The sequence below is a fragment of the Cariama cristata genome, unplaced genomic scaffold, assembly GCF_000690535.1.
Source record: "Cariama cristata isolate BGI_N322 unplaced genomic scaffold, ASM69053v1 scaffold864, whole genome shotgun sequence".
Lineage (NCBI taxonomy): Eukaryota > Metazoa > Chordata > Aves > Cariamiformes > Cariamidae > Cariama > Cariama cristata.
The window spans coordinates 30,793-54,243 of record NW_009613293.1 but is presented as its reverse complement, the minus strand read 5'-3'; the positions used below and the strand labels follow the sequence as shown (position 1 = coordinate 54,243).

Sequence of the window (23,451 nt, the reverse complement as noted above, 5' to 3'; positions counted from 1 at the left end):
AAAATGCACCACTAATAAGTGCTTGATATGCTCCAACAGTATTTGCAAATAGTTTAAGGAAATACCTGGAATTACAGACCAGCTAGTTTGTCTAATTTCAGTTCAGCATGACAGTTTTCCTCAAGGAAAGACAAGTCATAAATATGAAACTGTCAGAAGTTCCTTAAAACTCAAGCATGATATAGCCTAAATATGCCACACAGTTGAATAAAACGAAGAAAAATAAAAAAGGAAACCTCAGAAAACAAGGTTGACATGATTTCTCTGTGCCTTTTTTAAAAAAAAAAAAAAAAAAAAAAGAAGAGGACTTTCTGCCAAAGTTATTTTTACAAAAGTTGTTCAAACCCAAATTTCCTTTTTTTCTGCCTTGGGCAGAATTCTCAATTTCCTACAAGCGGAGTCCAAAGTGTGTTTTAAGGCACCCTGACACCTTCCGAGCTGTGCAGATGCAATACCTGCCTCTGAAGCCGCCTGTCATTTTCTCCGATGCCATCGACACACTATTCCTACTTTTCTCTCTTTATTAACTCAAAAAAGAAAACTGGAAAGAGATCAGCTTCTGTTGCCGTGCTGCAGACCAGATTCATTAGAAATGTCCTGACAACATGCTGCCAAATGAAGGGAAAAAAATGGTTAAGAAATATGATGAATATTTTTATATTTTAATTATGTCACACTGCATATTTTACCTGCAGGTGAAAATATTTACAGCCTTTTACACGTTTACAGTAAGATGTCTTTATGAGAGACTGAGGAGAAAAAATGGGTCTAAAAAAAGAGAAATAAAGGTTTCTTTTGGTGAATATGGTCATGTTACATGATTGTGAAGAACTTGCACCAACAGAGCAAGAAGTATTTACAAAGCACAGAATCTAATAGCAGTTTGATTTCTGAAGCAGCTTTTCCTCAGAAGCAATTTCCTTCTATTTCTAGGAAAATTAAAATTTTAGAGAAATTCCCATTTCCTCACATTCCATAACCTCTCTGTCTTTTCACCAACAAAGAAAATAAAGTGTCTGCATGCTTAGCAGCTACTCGGTGTTAAACACTTACCTGCTCCTCTTCCAACGCACATCTAATGTGGGGTCTGCCACGTCTGTCTTACTGCCAGAAGATATTTCACAGTATTAAACTGTCATGTATACAAACCATATTACGTTGACCATTTTGAAAACTAGACAGACCTTGCACTGAAAGGCGTATTTATTCACGTGTAAAAGATAACTAGAGAAATCACGGATATTTACTCATTTTCCTCAAAGTATTTTGCATGACTCTGGAAGCAGCAGACCTGAAGTCATATACGTTTATTCTCACGGCTGGAGATCAAAATCCCTTCACAACAACAAGATATTTAAAATGTCTCCTTCCTAGAGAACCAGTTTTACTTCAGGTGCCTTAGAGAGAAAACCGCGTTCCCTTAACAGAACGCTCCATTAAGAGCCCGGACATGGCTGCCCAGGAGCCAGCAATAAATGGAATTTAAGGCTTTTAGCCAGTCTGAGGCTTTGTCTACACTGCAATATTTTGTGGGTTTGTTGTCTAGCTGAGTGTGCGTGTGCGAAGTGTTCATCTTGAGGATAGCATTATTTTTTCAAATTTTCTTTTATCTAAATGTCATGCCATGGACAGACACCCGGGCCACCGATTCCCTGAAATCACTGCCATGTCCCCTGCCCTTGGCAACTCCACAAGACCACTCACACACTAATGAAAGGAGCCTGCTCATAATTATTTTTAAGTTACTTCATTCCTGATTGTCATGAAAATTGGTTGCCTCTGAATTTCCTAGTAATGTTTAAATGCTTGTTTTGAACTGTAAGTCCATAAATAGCTTCATAGGCAGCAACATCAACAAGCACATCTTATTGTCTTGCCTAAGGGTATGGTGACCATCTCAGCCAACACCCGCCCTCGAACTGGTCACCTCCAAAATCTTCCATGCAAGTGTGCGTAGCTTGAATTAAAAAAGCTTTACAGAAAAATGCCTGTCTTGTGCCAAGACTAATATTGCCATAATTTTTTTACTTTCTACAGGAACTTTCAAAAATGGACACAGGAGATTAAATAATTCATTCACATAATGAAGAAAACAATGACGCATGTGTAATGGTTTCAAGAAACCTATTTTACTTCCCAAAACACAAAAATAAAGTTTCACAAGGAAACTAATAAATCCATGAGCATCCCAGTATTTCTCGCTGTACCACAGCCTGTTTTATAAAGGACATACCTTAGCTTCCCCTGGTGTTTATATTTCAATAAAACAGTTAAAACCCAAACATTATTGTTTATTTTCTGTAATTATCCACTTTTCTACTCCAGCAAAATGTTATGAATCTCAATTTAGTGGTCACTTATATTTGGAAAGAAAACTGTAATAGATAAAACCAACAATAATAAACAAACCAGGCATATCAGCACTAACATGAAATGGTTCTGACTTCTGTATTTCCACGATGCTAACCATCCTTACATATTTCAGCTAGTCTTAATTAGGATGGAATGGCTAATCTTGAAAAAAACCCCACAGTTTTATCTTACAGTCTTAAAAATATACAAAAATACTTTGTATATTTCAAAATGTATATTCGTATATTCTAGGAAAACACATTTCCGTACTGAAGAAGTCTGGTTTCAGCTAACAGGAGATGTAATTGGTTTGGTAACTTCTAGGAAAACTGTATGCACTGATTTCAGCAGATCTGTTATGCAACAACTGAGAGCTCAGCCCACCACATCAAATGTGCAAAACTTTTGCATTCGTTCCAAAGCAGAATCCGCAGCAAATTTGCCTTAAGTTGGATAGCTCTAGCAAACTAAAAAATTAATTCTCTCGTCTTAGTTTCCCACAAGAGTGTAAACATTTTGCTTACATGAAGTCTCACCAAAGGTACTTCAGCCTGGAGCTTGATGAATGATACCACACTTCAGATAGGATCCAGATAGAATATATTTAGTAAACTGTCTTCTGATGAATCCACTACCTCAAAAGTCAATTTAAAGCTGTGATTTTACAGCATCATGTTTATTCACCACAGTAAGATTTAACTATCAGCAGAGACCTTTATCTTTCAAGACCAAAGTTACCTGAAAGAGGTGAAGAGTAAAGACTCCTGCTCTTTTCAGGCAGGTTTTTACTTATTTTAAACGCATCTATTTCACTATCTCACTAAATGTTTCCAATTTGCAGGTCAGATTATCCCCTTAACTGGAAAAACAAATGGAAGCTGTCAAGGACACTGCCTGAACAATATGTCAGTGTATCCCTGCCCAAGCTGACCTACGCTGCTGTATCGGTAAATAACTCTCATTCCCAGAGGAAGCTGCACTTGCTTTTCAGTGCAGATGTTCAAGCCACCGAGAACAAAGTTCAAGTCACTTTTCTGCTGGTTTTACGACAGTCACCTCCCGGTGATTCAAACTGGGTGCTGCTGCTCACAGAGAAACCTAGGCAAGAAAGGTCTGATTGCTTCACTTCCCTATGCATCTATAGTTATCACCTATATGCCTTTCATTAACTTTCTTAGCTCCAGATGAATCTCTGTGATTGTGTACTATTTCCAGTCTAATTATTGAGTCAGGACCAGGCACTACCAGAATACAGCTGTGACAAACACTGACCTGCATGTCTTAGAGGATAAAGGCTGAACTTAATTTTTAAGACAAAGTAGCAATCTTTTTGCTGATATTGTTGGAATTTCAGGAGTTCTTGGAAACAGCTTCTTCCTTTAAGGCAAAATCCTTAATCATAAAGTGAGTCCACGTTTGTGTACCTAATTCTGTAAAATCTCTAAGCATGGAAAAACCGTAAGCACAAGCCTGGTTTGACTTTTTCTGCTAGCCTCTGGGATGCAGCACTTCAGTGTCTGCAAATGTAACATCCATTGGAGCCAGTGGTGACCCTGACCAGTAAAAGGGGTAAACTGGACAGCAAGAAACCAAGGCACACAGCCAAGATAACTTCAAGTTATTCAATATTGATTCAATACTACAATCCTCTTCGTTCTAGTGAAGTCAAAATGAAATATTTTTATGTATTTTGAGCCTTATTAAAACTATTCTCCCTTTTTAAAACAAAACTTAATTGAAACCAGTAGAAGAAGAACGTGTCATTTATCATGAAGTGACATTTTGTAATTAAAATACAGTTCAGAACAAAATGTTTAGCTGCAAAGGCGTGAATTTTTCCTTCTTCACTGTTGCTGCCAACTTGCTATTATTATGAATGGCGTTAAAACTACAAAAGTGGAGGTTGCTGCTTTTCACTGAAAATTAACTGAAAGGAAAACAGAGATCATTTGTCTAGAAATGGCTCCCACCTTCTTCTCTTTTTAAGGAGACAAGGCATGCCAGTGATGTAGTGCCGTGACCACGTACTGAGTTCTGTGGGGCTGGTTCAAGCATGACGGCTAGTGAAAATTAATAAACGGGATTAATAGCAATAACAAGGATGGTAGAGACTACACACCTTTCCTGTGTCAACTACCGAGCCCTGCAACTGGGCTGCAAGTGGGTCATGTCTTCTAGCAGGGCTACTTTCAGCCAAGAGCTCTGCCAGGTGAGACAACCGCCTGGTCTGTCCCCAGCTCCGCGGGGAGAGCCCGAGGAGCAGCTGGTCCGTTGATAACAGGTCAACCCAACCAGCAGCATTACCTTATGGAGAGAGGGAGCAGCAAAGCAGCTGCAGTCCTGCCCTGCAATCATGCAAGGTCTGAGAGGCAGTATGAGATTGGCGACAGCCACAAGTGTTTTATCCTTGACATTTTTGAGGGGCAATACACGAGAAAACCCATGGGAGAGGAAGAGTACAGAAGGAACAATCAGATGCCTGCAATAAACTGTGACTCTGGATTAATATCAGGAAATGCTTAATCATGGTCCTTAGTAATCGTATTCAATGTCTGCATTTCTTCAGTTCCTCAGTATTGCTGGTTGTCTGCTCTTCCAGACAGCAGCTGATGGCTTTGCCGTCATGGGAGCGCTTTTTCAACAAAGACGCTCTCTGTGCTTCTGCTGGTGATGCCCTCCTGCCCTTTCACTGCGGATCCTTTTCTTGCTGTGTTCTGATTCCCTGGCGTTCCAGTAACCATCTCTGTATAAACCTGCACTAGTAATGTTTGCTAACATGGAAAATAAAGAATAAAGAGAACAGAAAAGTTGATCTTCAAATAATAAGTAAGACATGAAACCATTTCTAAAGGTTATTATTTTGTTCAATATTTTCCAAAAAAGCTGCATTTCTAGATAATTTCCTCTATTTAGAGCAATCCTGTTCCTCTATTCCTTCCCCCTTCTTAAGTCTTCTTTCCTTGAAGGCTCCGTTTTGCGGTCAGCTCAGGCTTCCTCTGAACAGGCTTGCTCTGACTTCCTCTGAACATACTCACATGTTAACATACAGTAGTACTCCCAAAATCATGCTAGCGAAGCCAGAAAGCTGAATTTCAGTTGCAGGAGATAAGAACTAGGAGGAGGCATCAGGTTATGTACAGTTGGCTACAAACCTGACCATACTTAAATTTCTGTACATGGGTCTCTAACTAAAGAATCAAGTTAGTTTTAGATGCACAGAATCTTTTGGTATCGTAACCACGAAAACTGTATATAGTGCACTATGTACATTGCCTTTTATACTCACTTCTTGCGCCTAAAATGCTGAAAGGGCTCTGCTTGTAAATAACTATAAGCTGTCGTAAGCTGGAATACAAAGTTAACTGGCAAATTACTTTGGGATGTATCAAGGTGTTAATTTCTTCTCCTAAAACTACATTCTGGGTGCTAGGAAAATCTCTGTATCTATGTACAGCAGCAAACAACACAAACCTTCTCATGCAGGCACAGAAATGTGTAAGAAATTTTTTTCTTCTAAGTGGAATGTAAGATGGAACAATCACCTCCACTGTAGCCTTCAACTTCAAGACACAACTAAAAGGAACATGATTTGGTTTCAAAATCTGTCAGTGAATTCAGAGTGATGAAAACATTCTTACTACCCTCACAAAGTAAGCGTGCTCCTAAGGCTTTGAAGCAGGTTAATAACCATGATTACAGCATTTGCAGAGTTTTGCAATGGCATGCTACTCCAATCTCCTTTCATACTTAGCAACTAAATGAATAAAAATGCTTTTGGTACAAAGGTTAAATACATTAAAGAAGAGTCATATGAAGCTCTAGCCACACCTCCATCTGACATATGAAATAAAAATCTGCAGGATACAATGTCGTGATATACTTAGATTTATTCAATGCTTTTGGCACAATCTTGCCATCTTTAATAGCGCTTACATGTTAAAAAAAAAAAAAAGGGAGCATAAAGAGCTACCTCTGATCATACAATGAATCTAAAGCTTCAGCTTAATACAATGACTGTTGGGATTCACTGCCAGCCTTCGCATCAGGCTGTGATCCGGTTCCCTTTCTAAACTGGTATGTGAAACATCATCATTTGGAGGAACACCATCACCATCATTGGCAAGAACTGACCTAGCTGTGCATACACTGGGACAAGACTGTTCTAGCTGGACTCCAAACTCTCTCATCTAATGGTCCAATTCCAGATTCAAAGTTGAAATTTTCATGAAACAAAAGTGTTTCTCTCAACACTGAGACTTAGAATTAACTTAATACTACTATTGGGCTTGAGGTGAGATACATTAACTTACTAGTTTGCTAAGTAAATCAATTCTGATGAATAGAAACATATTGACTACGAAATCTCAGACCTCAAAGCCCATCATACACAATAGATGAAATGAAAATCCTGTTCTAAATGCTGGCAAAGGAACTTCAAAAGGTGATGTACTCTTGAATATTTTGCCTTGGACATACCAGCGTAAGTATATTAACGTTTTCTAAACATGAAAGTCTGGCTGACTAAATACCCATATTCCAGGAATGCTCAGCTTACACAAGCAGCACTGGCAATAGGGAACTGGTTGTGTTATACACCTACTATTGGCAATTAAAATAATTCACTTTTGTGTGTAAAAATATTAAAAATATTTTTTAAGGAGAAAAGATCCAGTTCCTTTTTTCGAATCTTTTTTTTCCCCTCCTCACAGACCTCCACTTCTAAACCTTTCAGCTTGTCAGTTCTGGATAACTTGGTTAAAAAATGGTATTTAAAGAGTTTTGAGTTTAATGCAGGCCAATAACCTTGAATATTTTAAAGTAGCAAGAAAGAAGCTTAACCACATATTTCAGCAAGTCTAAAGACATAATTTGAAAGGTATTTAGAGCTAGTGTCTCTTCATTTTTACATCTCAGGCTTTTAGAACCTTTAGTTTAAACCTAAAGGGGAAATTTTTCCCTTTGAACTAGGTTACTTCAAATGGAAATTTCATTACTAACCTTAGAGAATTCAGTCTCCTCCAAACATCATCTGCAGTGAAAAAAAAAAACCCAACTTGTGTTTGGATATAATTAGTGAGGTAATAGAAATGACAAAATCTGGTCTGTAGAGGTAACAGGGCATTAACAAAAGATGATGTTGTAATGGTTTAGACTTCTCTGCTGGAGATAGACTGTATAGAATGAAGCATGAAGAAAGGACAGAATATGTAATACTGACCTCACTGAGTTCATCTGATGGTCAGTAAACTCGCATGAGTTTCAAGTTACATTTCTCAAGATATCTTCACATTTCTGGAAAAACAGACTAAGAGATGCACCTTTGGTATCTTTGCCCTCCCCTCTAAACAGTGCATTTCCCTGAAGTTCAGCACTGGAAAACAACATCTAATACGCAGCATACAAATTTAAGAAAACATAAAAGTCCTCTTTGATAATTCTGCACAAAGGTGCAGCTCTGACTTTCTTACTCTGTTGCATTTGCCAACAACTCTAAATGAGAGTTTCTTGGGAAGAGGACGAAACTCCACCGCCCTCGTCCCATGTGTTCTTTCTTTCACACTCCAGCCACACAAACACTCATTCACAAGTTTATTCCACACTTTGTTAGACCTTAAATGGTCAGGTTGCTGACGATCAAATGCTTCGTTTTGCCTTGTGTTACCAACAGGCCCTGCGGTCTCAGACCCCACAATCCGAAAGAGACCGTGGGTGCCATTACAGAAGAAAAGAAAGGTTGCCACCATTGACTTCAAGCTAATACAGAAGTGCTGCCAGGAGTCTGATACCTCGCTACAGAAGATGGACTTGCGTTTGTTGTTACACAAATGAGCCTTCTCATCATGAAATATTCAAAAATAGATTAAAAGTTGATATGACTTTCCTGGAAGCTGAACTTTGAGAAAAAGGTGAAAAACAAGTCCTACAGTTGCTTTTCAAAATTACAAGGCTTCAAACTGTCTCTGTTGCAAAAGTCTTACTATAAAATTGGACTCCAGTGACAAAAAGTCATCAAGTCAGGTTACTTGTTAACAGTGACATCTTTCTATTTCTCTGTCTCAACAGATGATCATCAGGCAACAGGAAATACGTTTTCACAGTATGTTTATAAAAGTTCTTCTTGCATCTGAAATTTGCATTGCTTGCTTCATTATGAAAAGGAACCAAATCTTCCCTCAAGATCTTTTTTTGTAATTACCTTTTGTTTTAAGAACTGAGGAGTTTAATACAAAGACACAAAGTATTTCATATAAACACACAATAATTTCACTTACTATAATTCCTGTATCCAACTGCTCTATGGACACTTAGCCCCAAATGATTGGTTCCACCACAAGATTAAAAAAAATTCCTCCGTGATTTTCATAATCTTTTCAGTATATTGGCAGTTTATGCATTGAATAGAGTATGAGGAATTACTGAATTAAAGGAATTACTGCAGAGTTTACTAGATTTTCAAATATATGGGATATATAATGACTTTATCTTTATTTGCTGAAATGACCGTGTCCCTGAAAATCATTATGACACATTTTAAAATGAATGAATAATGAAATTAATGTAACATCCTAAATGTTTTTAAACATAACAAAGGTTCACCACTTTCACAAGATCCAAACCCGGGATCCTTGTTGCTCTCTTAAGTATCTCTACGTTTAAAAAAAACACTTGTGAACTTACAAACTAGCATTAAAGCAAGCTTTCACATTGTTAGAACTCCTTTCAAGCTGCTTTTGAACACCCAAGTTGTTTTTGTTTCATTGAAGTAAGTAGTCTAGCAGCTAGTGGGACTACCTACACTTGCCTGGCAGGGAAGGACTTGGCCTGAAGAGAAAGAAGATAAACCTGCATTATCCTGGACCTCATTAACGTATGCACATACAGATGAGCTGTAAAGTACAGACCTTTCCATCATTTTAAACAAAGTTAAATAACCTCTAATAAATCTCTTCTCAATATCATTAAAGACTGTTCATCCCCCTCTGTTCTCACTCTGTGGCCATCTGTATCTTAACCCAACGTCTTCACAACTGCTGCGATCTCAGTCTCTTCTCACCATTCGTTCCTCTTATTAGTTCAGAAAGTGCTGCCGAAATAATCTCTCCTGAATACTGCTCTGACTGCACCCTTCTGAAGCCCTGCACTGGTTTTCAGTCATTCAGACTATTAAACTTAATGTTCCCTTCCTCCAGCTAAAAGCTCTTCTCCTGTCCCTGTGAATGGGAAGGATCCCCAATTACTCTCACACAAACCTTCTCCTTCTGAAACATTACCTTGCATTTGAGGAATTTTCCCTAATGAAGCCTTGGTTGAAAACAATACTTCCCTAAGAAAAGTTCTTCTGTTCACATATCTGCTCATTTTGTTGGAAAAAAAATATACAAGAGTAATTCCTGAACATCTACAGTTTCCGTGGCTGCCTTTAATTCTCACGTGAGCCAACCTGTCTTCCCTTTTACATCTACCTGAGTACTTTACTGAAGCACCACTGTCAGCTTGGATATTGTGACTATTTCCTTCTTCCAGTTCCTTTCATGCCTCTATGATATGACCTTTGGCAAAAGCTATTTATCTGACTGTCTTCTTAAAATCATTCAAATCCTTTCTTAAAAAATAAAACAAAACAAAACCCCCCACCTGTCGCTAGATATTTTTTTTTTTTTTTAAGAAGTATATATGAAAAGAATTTTTCTAAGATGTAAAGAATTTAGATCTCCTGGTGCTTCCATCAATATCCATGTATTCACGTTCATGTTGGCGTATCATGCAAACAAAGCGGGCAGCTCCATCTTGACTGCCAAGCATCGAATGCAGCACCAAATGGAGCACATTCCCTGACCACTGTCCTGCCATTCACTGAACAGGGCAAAGGTCTGCAGGAAATAGCAATGTGAGCTCAGCTCATTAAAAACTGTATGAAAATGTATATCCTGAAGGGATGTTAAATTAGGCTTACACAGGCAACACGGAGTCTGTGCTTCCTTAGAATTTTAGTGCTTAACCTTATAGCCTCAGCATTTCTTTAATGCAATTAAATATAGAGTTACAGATAGAATATATTGCTTTAGTTATAGTCTAGCAAAGAGAAAAAAAAAATAGGTGAGAGAGAAAGAACTCTGTAGGTAGCTTTCATTTTGATCTCCACGGTCTCTCTAGCATTGCCATCTTTTTGACACACTCACAACAGTAGCGTCTGTGTTCTTCTACATCCAGTTTTACTGACAAGGGCTGATAACACATTATTTTTAAACAGACAATTCAGAGGTTGTGCATTTTTTAAAAAAGCTGCAATACATAAACATCCCTACCCTAGTAAATACAGCACACAGAGGTAACCATATCAATATTAAACTTAAACCATGCTCAAGTACAGAGTACACCCAATTTCCCTGATGCATTTAATTCGCTTCATGTGATTTTGTACATTTGAGTTCAATGTATAACTCATACAGGTAACACAAGGTATAAAAAAAGAATAATTCAGTCAACTGCTACTAATGTTTTCGCCTTCCACCTAGTTATCAGCATGCTAGTCCACATTATTGTGACGTGTGAACATTACCCTCTTATTATTTTGATGGCAATTTTATATTTAAAAATGAAATTAATAGCTAACCTCTAAAGACTTACTATGCTTAATTTCATTTCACTCCCTGAATCATCCTTTTCACTATACAATCTCTCCTCTAACTAAGCTGAAAGAATCAGAGGTGTAATTATAGATCACAGATTAGCTGTTCAACATTTGCTAGTAGTTAAAACCGGGTAGACATTAAAAGCAAGTTAACGCCAGAGAAAGCTGCTCCTCCCGTCATTTGTAGAAGAGACTGCTGTGAAACATTAATATTTATGAAGTCAAGACTAGAGCTTTTGGACAACTCTGCAGGGATCTCCCACAGCAGGACATCTACCACCACTGAAACCACTGCCAGGAGGATCTCCCACCTTCGCCAGCTGCATTCATTGAGGTCAGTTATGGGTAAAGTAGGAGGACACAACACTGTCCCAGGAATCCCTCACAAGAAAACATCCCTTTCACAGCTAGGATGAATCAGGGAAGCAGAGAGGCTGGCCTGTGCTACACAGTCACATAGCACCCTCCCAAAACACTGACCCACAACCTGGGAGTACGTGCATGACCTGAAGTCTCCTTTCCCCTTGAGCTCTCTCTGCATTCCTGGGTCAGGACTCCACTGTAGGTGTGCTCTCCATTCTGAGCCTGCGTAGTAGCACCAGTGAACTTCAGGTCAGACTGGCCGACAAGCAGGAGTAGAGGTCTGAGCGCCAGCCACTGAAGCAAGAAGCCGAAATCCTGAGGGGCCCATACATTCAGATGCCAAAAACTGGAGGAGACTGATGTTTGGAGCGAACAGCTACCGGACAAACTGGACATCTAACATCACCTATGGAGAAAACTGAAGAGAGAGTGTGTGTGTCCACTAGCGAACCTCCTATGTGATCAGCCAGAGGGGAGGAACAGGACTGAGTCGTCTGTGTTGTTCATGTGTATGTAGGTGCTGTTTCTGATTCTGTGAGAGGTGGTAAAAGGTCTGCTCTGTGTGGGGTGATACGTATGGCTGTTTGCAGTGTGTCTATACATGCTTATTGGGAATACATGCTCAGCCTTGCTGCTGCCTGCGTCTGGATACACCCAACCACAGCAACCTTGATCTAGGCTGGGAGAGGATGAAGCCCCAAGGTCCTGTAGCCCACCAGATTCAACGACCTCTAAAGGAAGATCCTGGAAACATGATCATGTTAACATCTTTGGTTCCACACACACTGACTTTTGTGTTGATGGAGCAACAGCTTGTTTTCTTCCCTAATGCAAACATCACAAAGCAGACGCAAAGCCCAGAGAGACCACACACTATTTGCACCTCCACTTTAAACTTGATCTACTTGGAGCAAGGAAGGGCAGTTTCACAACTCAGCAGCCCGATGATAATTTGCCCTACTTCTCCTATTTTTATTGCTGTTTTGCAGCAATAAGTAATGATGTCTCCAGGAAATGGAAGTGAAAGCTACTCTGTTCTTGTCAGAATAATAATGGATATTGTGTTGGCAAATGCCCTCCCGCGCTGTACAACAGCATAAATAAAAGGAATTGGGAAAAGCCAACAGTACTACAGTAAATAAAGTGTGTAAACTCACCTGCTTGCAAATAAGTGATAACTTCTATTGTTTGGTGTTTCAGCCTGGGCAACAAGAACAGGATAAAGACTGTGTCTAAATCAGAAGTGTGTGAACTCCACTGATCCTCATCTATAGAGAGAGATTGTGGGGGAGAGGCACTGGCTGTTCAGGGAGGGTCAAAATAGAAAAGTGTGGCTTGTAAGATGTCAAGAGTGCATCCATATGTGGTTGTACAGAGAGCAACAGACTGAAAGACAGCCGTTGCCAAATCTGAGGTTAGTTCAATGCTGGGATATTAGCTTTGGCCTCACTATTGTTACTAGTAGTAGGAAAGATGTCAATGAGCATTAAAGTATTTGCTCCTTACGGCTCGGATTCATGTACAGGTTCTTTTCACAGAGGCTACACAGATTCATAGAACCATAGAATGGTTTGGTTGGAAGAGACCTTAAAGATCATCTCGTTCCAATCCCCCTGCATCAGTCAGGGCCACCTGCCGTCACTCCATGTTTCTCAAAGCCCCATCCAACCTGGCCTTGAACACTTCCAGGGATGGGGCATCCACAGCTTCTCTGGGCAATCTCTGCCAGTGCCTCGCCACCCTCATGGTGAAAAATTTCTTCCTGATATCTAATCTAAGTCTTCCCTCTTCCACTTTAAAGCCATTGCCCCTTGTCCTATCACTACATACCCTTGTAAAAAGTCCCTCTCCAGCTTTCTTGTAGGCCCCCTTTTAGGTACTGGAAGGCTGCTCTAAGGTCTCCCCAGAGCCTTCTCTGCTCCAACTGAACAAACCCAACTCTCTCAGCCTGTCTTCATAACAAAGGTGCTCCAGCCCTCGGATCATCAATTCAAGCAGGGAAGACTTGCCTTCTTTCATCATTTACAAAATGGATCATCTTTGGAAAATGCCTTATTACAGAGCACTAACTGTGTAACATGGTACAGCTTCTACTGGTGATGAGCCATTAACGTGTCCATGCAGCTAGACAGATAGAGGTCTCTGCAGAAGCAGTTCTGGTGTGAATGATACCTGAATGCAAAATGAGAAGTTACTCAAGACAAGAACAGGTTTCAGAAGGTGGTCCCTAATGATGAAGGTCTTCAGTGAACAGTTGATGAGTACCAGTAACTTTATCCATTGAATTTACAATCTTTTTGAAGTTCATAAAGGACCCTATGTTTTTCTAAGCAACAAGCGTTCTTAACACTATCAGGGAAAGAACATTTTTGTCACTTAAAAAAAAAAAGTGACTTAACAGGATCATAGCTGCATAAACCATCAGTCTACCATCCAGTTGTTCATGATTTTACATTACAGGCACCAGAAAACCACCAACAGAAACCACGATGGCAAGTGAACAGAAGTAAAACTCTCGTGAGGTACACAGTACGAGGACTACCCTTGGCTGTTTTGGTACGATTATTGTACACTACCACTCTGCTCTCAGGACACAGGTTTCCCACAGTTTCACAGGGGCCAGAACACATTTACAGAAGCTGGTCTGACACTTGGCAATGTCTCCACATTCGCTACCCAACTCTGTCAGGGCTTCCTCCACTGGCACCCTCCAGAGAAACACATCTTCCTTTGTATCCCAAATCTATTTCATGCAGGATTCTACACACATCTTTTGGGGCATATTCCTGGGAGAGTAAAGGTACAAGAAGTACTCTGATTTCTCCTTTCCTGCAAAACCAAAAGCATTCAGTCGTCTTTGGCATTGGTTGTTAGTTTCTAAAAAAATTTTCTTTTTCTTGCTGCTCGCATCGCAAGGGACCTTGGTTCTTTTTCATACTCGCTATGCCTGCTCAAAATCCATAGATATATATTAAGATCTGATCATCTGGCACTTGCGTTAAAATACACATTGAAAGAATTGTAAAAAAAAAAAAAAATTCAATTAAGTGCATATAATACACCTACCCAGGATTTCACTCTGAATTGACCTAGTTTAAAGAACTGAAAAAATTATTTTGCTTTTTATTCATTCCTTTGTTTTCAGACAAAAGACTTACACAAACACATTATTTAGTTAAACTAAATATATTGTCTCATCTGCAAAACCAACCAACTGTAAAAGCACAGAAATGCATTTTTTCATGTCTTTACACTAACACTAGCTATTATATATAACAATGTTTAGTTAACCTAAATAATACATAATTATTTCTGAGGACACATTTATCTCTAAGAAGAATTCATTTTCAAGAAGAATGTTATACTTAAACACATTCATCCACTGTGCCGTTGGACAACCCAAAGACATTATATATTATATTACCTTTACTCTGGATGGCCAATAATGTAAATATTGATTCTATAGCTACAGCACATCATCTACAAGGATCACAACCACATCTTTTCTTTGCTCCTGAGGAGCACAATGAAAGTCTGGGCCTGACATATTTATCACAGGGAGTCTGAGACTATTACTCGGCCAAATTCACTATATATTTCTCTGAGATCTTAAAGAAGCATGAATGAAGGGCTTACAAATTCAGCCACAGTGTATTTCAAAAGGCTACCAATATTGTGGGCAGGTTTTTCTTAACAGTAAATGATCAGTGTTCAAAAGGTCTATGAAATTCAACATTAAGGATATAGTTGTTTTTCAACTAAAGTTGTTGTGACTAACTTACTAAGATACTTAGCCAAACACTTCTGTTTCTGGCTGCTTAAATACAGAAGGTCAAAACCTGTACGTTTCCTTTAACTTGTACGTTGCTCCACACTTTTTTCTTCACAAGTTGACTAATGAAATTACTGTGACATCATTACTAAGAGAATAAGACATATTGATTAAAGCACAAAATAAGAAACAGGACCCTCAGATTATGTATCAAGCTCTGCCCCGATTTGTGGTGTAATCTTAGAAAAGTAACTGAGAGATCAGCACTGGCTTTTGATGCAAAGATCTAACCACCTTTGAAGTCAATTTACATTTCACCCATATGTACGCAGGTCATGAAAGCTCATTACTTTACATAAATTATGTAAGATTATAAAAGTTTTGAGGAATTTTCCCTAGTAATATGAAAATGCATACACTGTAATAATGTGGACATTAATGCTAAGTGTTATCTGTTTATTTCATGGAAAACTGGTGAGCAGTTTAATGCTTCCAAGATTGCTGCAATCAAGTTAATATTCCAAATTTACTTGTCTGATTTCCCTTCAGCAAAATGGGAGCATTTATCAATACAGCTGATACCTCTAACCTGTACTTTACAGCGAGTAACGCTTTGATGTATTTTATTATTTCTTGCAGAATTTCCCATAATGTGAATGGAAAAGGCAAAATGTTTCAGAAAAGTAAAAATGTTCAAATGCATGTAATGCAACACGCTGATAGAAATGTCATTCATTAATCTTTATTAGGTAAGAAAATATCCTTGTATGAAGAATGATATAAAAATATTATCATTATCAACATACTTGGCCCTGTAGAGTATTTCTATGTGAGCCATACTAGGAAACTTCTACTAATCCAAACCTCTAGAGGCAGTTTAGCTACTAATCTGGATGAATTAGGACACTCCTACTCAGTTACATTCATTACATGACAGAATTTTCTTTCCTGAACTCTCTAAACAAAACTGTTCATTTATAAAGGTCCTAATACAAATTTTCCTGGGAGTCTTTTCAATGACTGCAAGAGGAAAACAAGTTTCCCTGAATATTAATTTATTTGCCTGTTTGGAAGTTCTACCTCCTTACCAGCCCCAGCCCTTCACTTTCTCCATACTTCCATCAAATCTCAGACACAGTTTAATAGTGTAAGTGGATGAAGCCAGAAACAATGTACAGCACAGGCTGAACTGGATGCACAGGTGATCCTTACTGCCAGCAACCGACAGATTTCCTAATGCACAGCCAGCCTTGGAGCACAGTAACACCCACCTGTATTTAACGACTGTTACATGAGTCAAATCCTCTGTGGAACGTGCACTGCATTAAGCTCCTAATTACTAGTTTCAACTGAAATGCTTTGACGACTGTTAAAACATTGAGAAATTATAAATATAACAGAAGCTCTCAGGAAATGTTATTCTTAGCAGTCAACAGATTATTGATTCCTCTACTGAGGAGCAGCAAAGTAACAAGAGCTCCAACCTTAACTTAGGCAGAACTGTCTCTCAATTAAAAACAACAGTAAACATTTTAAGCGCCACAAGGGACAACATCCATCACCCCCGAAGAATGCTTCGATTAACACAACCGTGGACCCCATTGAATGCGGTATTTAAAATAGAATTCATGAGCTCTCTTCATAAGTTATTGGATAACTCTTGTTAATTATAGCTACACAATGTCAAAATTAATGATTTTCCCACCCTCTTTCAACTTGAGAATGAATTCATAACTTATACCAAGACTAAAAAGATGTGCAATTAATATTGTCAGTAACCATTTCACAAAGGAGATTTGTTAAAGGCAGGCATGTGGACGCAATTAGTGTATCAATTAATGCTGCTGTTACTTGATCTATAAATTATTGAAAAACTCATAACTACCACAAGGAAACAAAGCAAAACCACTCCCTGTCAATGAAATAACCTCTTGACTGTGCCCCTCTTTCATTACTCTTTAGATCAAATCTTAATTTTGCTGGATTCCACGAATCTTCGCTATGTAATCAGAAAAATAAATGAATCTGTACCAATCTGACAACTTGTAATGCCTCATTAGAATGATGACGCTTTAATAGTTGTTAGCTGAACATAATGTTAAAAAAAAAATCCACCATCATTGTTCATAGCATTTATTAATTTAAACTGAAGTTCCAATCTGGAAATGAACCTGTAAAAACTGCATCGAGATTTCTATGTATCAGCAAAATTGTAACTTTCACATCAACCAGAAACCTCCATCCCACTCTCAAATTCAGCAATGATTAGTCTAAAGATTAGATTCAAATGAGGTCTAAGAAACCAAAACAGGACTTCGGTAGCATTCGGCACCTATGATGAAAACTGAAAATGACAAAACATAACCTTGTTTAAAGGCTGCTTATCCCCAAAGGCTTTTAAACTAACGAGGTACCTCCTGTTTGATCTCAGTATGACTAGAGTTTTGCTTCTGGGGATGCAAAGGTTTTCCTTTAGATAGTTAGACAGACTCCAGGTCTCTCATTAGAGTTTAAAAGACCCAGGAAATAGATGTGACTCTGCCAGAGGCCCGATCCGATATACGTGAATGGTCCTGGAGCCACTGCACTCCTTTTAATTAGTAGTCATGACAGTTAAAATGGGACATTTAAGCATTTTGCCATCCTGATCCCGATAGGATCAAACTCAGATCTTCTACCACAAAGAGAGCACTGCCATGCAACACCCTCTGCTCTGCTGGTGCAAGCAGGGTAATTCCTTACCTGACATTAAACAGCCCACTGAGCGGAGTCCGCTCTCGCTTTCCCTCCTCAAGCACAGCTTCAGAACTTGTTTATTCATTCAGCCAAAAGAAAGTGCCCAGCTCACAGCTATATGAAGACATCTAGCTACAGTAGAGACATAGTACATCACACCCCCTCTAAATTTCGTGTTCCTACTGGCTACTTAACAGCAATCCCTGGCTTGGCGGCCTGCCTACTGTGAAATCTGTTTCCAGATGCCACGTGCTTCGCACGCATTGCGGTGGAAACCTATTAAATAAGGGAATTTCACCCGTGGGGATCCTTAGCATCAAAGATTATTATGCTGATTGTCAACATGCCTGAGTTCCTCTCTGTGTCTTTTTTAAAAGTCCCTGTCATTTTGAAAATTGACTCAAGAGTCTTACTGTAGGGCATATAATGAGAGATGATTTTGCAAAAAAAATCCTAAGCTTCAACTAGAATAATTACAGATTTTAAGTTCAAGAGGAAGAAAACAAACCCCTAGAAAAGTCTTTTGGCCTCCTCCAAGCAGATGCAGAGCTGCATTCAAATTTGGCAGCCTGGCTCACTTCTTTACTGATCTCCCATCTCAGTTTTCCTGTTTAAGTTAATTTTGCAAGAAGGGATTTTCCAAGGCAGTTAACAGCGTGGATTCAACATCAATGTAACACATTTCCCCCTAAAGAGGTTTCTAAATAAATTTTAATTCTGATAGGCTCAAGTAAATGTTTTCAATTTGATTCAGTAATCCATACACACTTATAAAATGGCTTTTCCCCCATGTACTACAAGACAAACATGGTTTATGTTTCTAACAACTTTGGCTAATAAAAAATTTCTAATTTCCTATCCTATGTACAAACACATAATTTTTATTCACCTCTCAATGAACCAGATGACATAAACAAATGAAATAAAATCAGCCTTTAAGAGCATTATTGGAATCATTAATTCTCTAAATGCTTCTTAAAAAACACATGACTTTTGGCAAACTCAGGAAAAAAAAATTCACCAAAAAAGTCCTAGAATAGAGCTTTCTAAGTCTCCTGAGAGTTTTGCATATTTCCTTTTAGAGAGCAATATGAAACCTCTTCAGAATGTCTTTTAAAATTTGCGCAAGTTCTCAAAAAAGGTAATTACAACACAGCTACTAGTAGATATCAGCCAAGAGTGGCATGAAGATTAGGGCTGGAGGTGGGGGATGGCAGAAATATAATCTCCTCTAATAACACCTAGAGTGCTGTAAGCTCATAAAACGGAATAAAGTGTAGAAAGGAGGGCTGTGGAGGTCAGCGTGAAACACAGGTCCTCAATTGGTAAGCATCTTCATAGTACGTGGAGCAAAAAGTGACCAGCTGGAGAGGAAGGGAGGTACTTGGCTCACCTCCATTTTCATAACTGGGTCTTCAAGTCAGTTAAAACTCCTACCTTCTGCTGGGAGTAGGGACTAGGTAGCGTTTCTAGAGCCCATCAAATTCTGGATCCATCAGATCAATATCGACTGAATAAAAGGCAAATCTAGCCCTTGATTTTTTAAAAGCCTATTTTTAAGATTATCCAGGGTGATAATGTTAACATACAAAATTACAATTTGATATTATCATGTTAATATTGAACTTACTTATAGCACATTAGAGTTTTGCAGCTGCGATTCTACTTAAACAACAGCTTCTGAGAGGATTTTGTATGTAAGTTCTTGTCCTAACTGTAGTAATAATCCTTTAGAGTTGGAATAGAACATTGTCTTAACAAACCAGCTCAGATGACAACGGAGAGAGCCTGAAGAGTTTTAACAATGAGCAATGTTTTAACAATCTCTTGTAAGAGAATTGCTTTGCATACAACTGCAAAAAGAGGTAAGTGTTCCCAACGCATAAAAAAAAATATTCGGTAAAACCTGTAATTTTGCAGAGGCATTAATGTCATTTGCCCCATCTGCAGCAGAAATCAAACTATTTGCCTGTCACCCAAAAATCAGTAATCTATGCAACAGAGCCTAAAAGCAGTTATAAGAAACCACAAAACAACTTCAAACACACATCCCACCCCGCTGCAGGGAATTAGTCCATCCCAGCAGTAGGACTTTGCATTTGCACCCACTGAATACCATACGACTCCTCCTGGACTTTTCCTCTAACCCGTCCAGGTTATTAAATTGTTTGCTTAACTAATGATGTTACAGTGCCTTTAACTGTTGGTTAAGGTAGCCACTATACCACAAACGTACAAGTTGCATCATCTGAATCATCATCATTTTCTTTTTGGTCATTATATTTCAATAAGAGCAGCTTGCATTTATCTAACATTTTATCATGGTTTATATTCACATACCGTACAAATCTTAGGAATTGAGCTTTGTATTATTTCAACATTTCAAGTAAGAAACACTACCTTATTATATCCTTATACAGACAGAGAAAGAGCTAAAGACTACACAGAAGACTTATGCTGAGATCAGGAAAGAACCCTGCCCTGCACTCGACCTCCATACTGATCCTCATCCCCTTCCAGTCACCCCAGATCTTCAGCGTGGGGTACATCTGTGGGACAGACATTCCGTTAGGAAGCTATTACCAAACTTACTGCTCTTTCTCAGCACAGTGCTGTGAGCTGCAGATGGCAGAACTACCAGAAGAGTAGATAATACAGCAAACGAGGCCCTTCTCTGCTCTGGATGGAAACGGTTGCGTGGCTCTTGCAGAAGTACAATAAAACCTGATTCACTGGAAATAAACTAGAGCTGATTTCTGTTGATAAAGCAAAGACTCATTTCTTGGGAATACTCAGTTCCATTGAATCATCAGACTCACTGGTTAGTAACATTAGAAACTTCACATTTGTACTTGCTACCTATCACTGCTCACAGTTAATGAACTTGGGGGAAAAAAGAAGAAAAACAAAAATTCGCTGTTTTTCACACGTCCGTCATTCACACTATAGAGAGGAGGGCGCATCTGTTGAAATATACACAAACACATACAATTCAATGACAAGCAAATGAGCACACCAAGTTTCTTTTAACTTTCATTGTGTAGGATTTGAATAGCAAACACTATCTGAATTGTATACCTTGTCTGTATAAAGCATCCACTGTACCACAAGGCCTTTGGATGGCTGGCTGTGATCAGATGCACTCAGACTTGCACGTACAATACGGATTAATTCTGGAGATGTGCTACTGCCGTACACTGTCCCTTCCAGTTCTTCAGATACTTGTATATGCTGCAGGGAGCTCTGATGGCTGCCACAGAACATATTTTATTCTTCTTCTCAGCAGCAAAGGTAATTCTCAGAATTCCCATTTGGGAGATAGAATCAGATTTTGTGCAGAGAAGCATTCAGTTATTATGATTTATGAAAATGTTTTTAGAAGTCGGATGCTGAATATTTTATTAACATAAACCTCAAGTTCCTAAAACAGTTGTTCGCTGTTCTCAAAAGTTTCACCCGTCAGCAGAAGAAATAAGATAGGAGACACACATCAGAAAGATGTTAGCTGTATTGCAAAGAACTGACATTTTTTAAATTTCCTGCCTGCCCAAAAATATTGAATGATCATACAACCAAATCATCTTTGCTTTCTTTACTTGGCTCGAACATCTCTCTCAGATCACGTTCTCATTTACATCAAAGTTCTCCTATTTTTGCCTTTCCTAACTACAGCTTTTTTTTATCTTACATGAATAACTTTTTCCTTCTGAGTTTAGGCCTGTGTTAGTAGTCATAAGGATTCTAAACCATCTTCCCAAACAAACATTGCAAATTTTTTAATTGCTGTGTCTCTTTTTGAAAATGCTAATATAAAGATTTCCGATACATAAGTTATAGCAAAGACAATGCCTTAATTATTGATTTGGTAGAATCGCTGCGGTAAAAAGTATAGCTGTCCAGAAGTTGAACAAGTTATCTAAGATGAGTAAAAGTTGCAACACACACATACATGAGCAAAGATGAGAAATTTTTTTTGTCTTAAAAAAAAAGTCAAAAATCCTCAAATGGCTAAATTTTCACCCTCAAAAAGAAACAGAATGACAAACTGAAAAGCTCACGTGAAGTTCAAATCTTGCTGCATCAAGTATTAAAACTATTAAGTATGATTTTTTGGTTTTGTTTTACTTTTTTATTTCAGCAATTCATATTAAATCTGTTTTCAATCTCAATTTCATTATCTGTATAGGTTTTTAAAAAAGAAATCAAAGGCGGCTACACAGAACAACATGAATTACCACTAGAATTCAAGGTCTTGGCCTTCAAGTTCATCAGCACTTAAAACCCTAAGCAATAAAAATACTAATAAAAATCTAAAGATAAAAATCCCTACCAAAAATCTTTCAGTACTCCTAGCACCAAATTCATATTGTCCCATTCTCATGCTTATCAGTCTAAAGAACTGCCCTACAATCTGATGCAAAATTGTAAATACAAATATGAACTTATCCAACCACCCATTTATTCATAGCTGCTTCTTAATTTTGAGTTTTTCCACCTCCTTGTTTCTATTTCCTTTACCAGATTACAACTGATCGCTCTATAGATTGCCATTGAGTTCTCTGTAACTTCACAAAGTGTAAGATTCAACCTCCAGTAACAGAAAGTACATTTAAGCTCTAGCTAGTTCAAAAAGTAGAAACAAAGCCTTTAGAAGAAAATTTATTTATCAACATAGAAAAAGTTACCTTTTGCTAAGAGTAATTTTTAAAATTGTATTTCCATTTGTGAAACAATTGCAATATACATATAGTGTAAAAATTAATGAACTGTAATATGTAAATTCTTTCTTACATTTTAAATATAATTCAATAAAATAATCAAATCCCACGTTCCCCTACCAGGCTTCCACTGGGCTTAACAAATTTTACTTTCACTGAGCACATAGATAACAGAAGAATCACAGATGCATAAAAGGCGGCTGATATAGGAGCTGATTAAAGTACAAAATACATACGAATAAAGAGAAATGAGTCACTACCTTTCTTTTTGGAGTCTTTCTTTGTGCTGGTTTTAACAGCCACTTGAAGTTCTGTCTCAGTTGACATCCTATATCCTTAGTCCTCTTCACACAGATCCAGGATCTCGGTCAGGCTCATTTAGAACGTCTCTCCAAGAGAATAATTTAGCCTTTCAGATACTATAACCCAAACAGTTCATCTCATTCACTCCTTTTGAGTGCTGTTAAAGAAGGAAACAAAAAGTAATGATCATTTTCTGAATTTAAAACATTTAAAAAAAAAAAAAGCAAAAGCAAACCATTGCAAGCTTGCTGAGGCAGAAACATACGAAGTTCTCCATCTACTGAGTCAATCGCCCACAATTTTAGATGCTTAAACAGTCATCTAGTCCTGTTTTGAGATGTTTTGGCTTATCTGAGATGTCTTCACAGGCTAGAGACATCACACAAGGTGTACAGAAGACCTGTACTTCTGGACTAGCAGCTGGAGGGCAAAGACTACGATCTGGGAAGCAGTTGGAAACGTCACCAAAAGCAAAAAGTTCTGCAAGGACTCAATTCTTAAACGCAACAATTCCAAGGTAAAAACATATTGTCAGATAGGAAGTTCAGATTTTTACTGCTCAAATGCTCTTTCAG

At 38.3% G+C, this 23,451-nt stretch overlaps 1 protein-coding gene across 2 annotated transcripts in view; it reads right to left on the bottom strand.

The window, feature by feature from the left end:
- Positions 1–23,036, bottom strand: part of DAB1 (Dab, reelin signal transducer, homolog 1 (Drosophila)) — a 110,135-nt gene extending 87,099 nt beyond the window's left edge. Inside the window, exon 1 of one of the 2 annotated variants that reach the window (XM_009698948.1) lies at positions 22,834–23,036. In XM_009698948.1, coding sequence (XP_009697250.1) covers positions 22,834–22,900 — 67 coding nt within the window. In that variant the 5' untranslated portion in view covers positions 22,901–23,036. The remainder of the gene's footprint in view (positions 1–22,833) is intronic. The other variant, XM_009698949.1, reaches the window with a different exon arrangement.
- Positions 23,037–23,451: the final 415 nt, after the last annotated feature.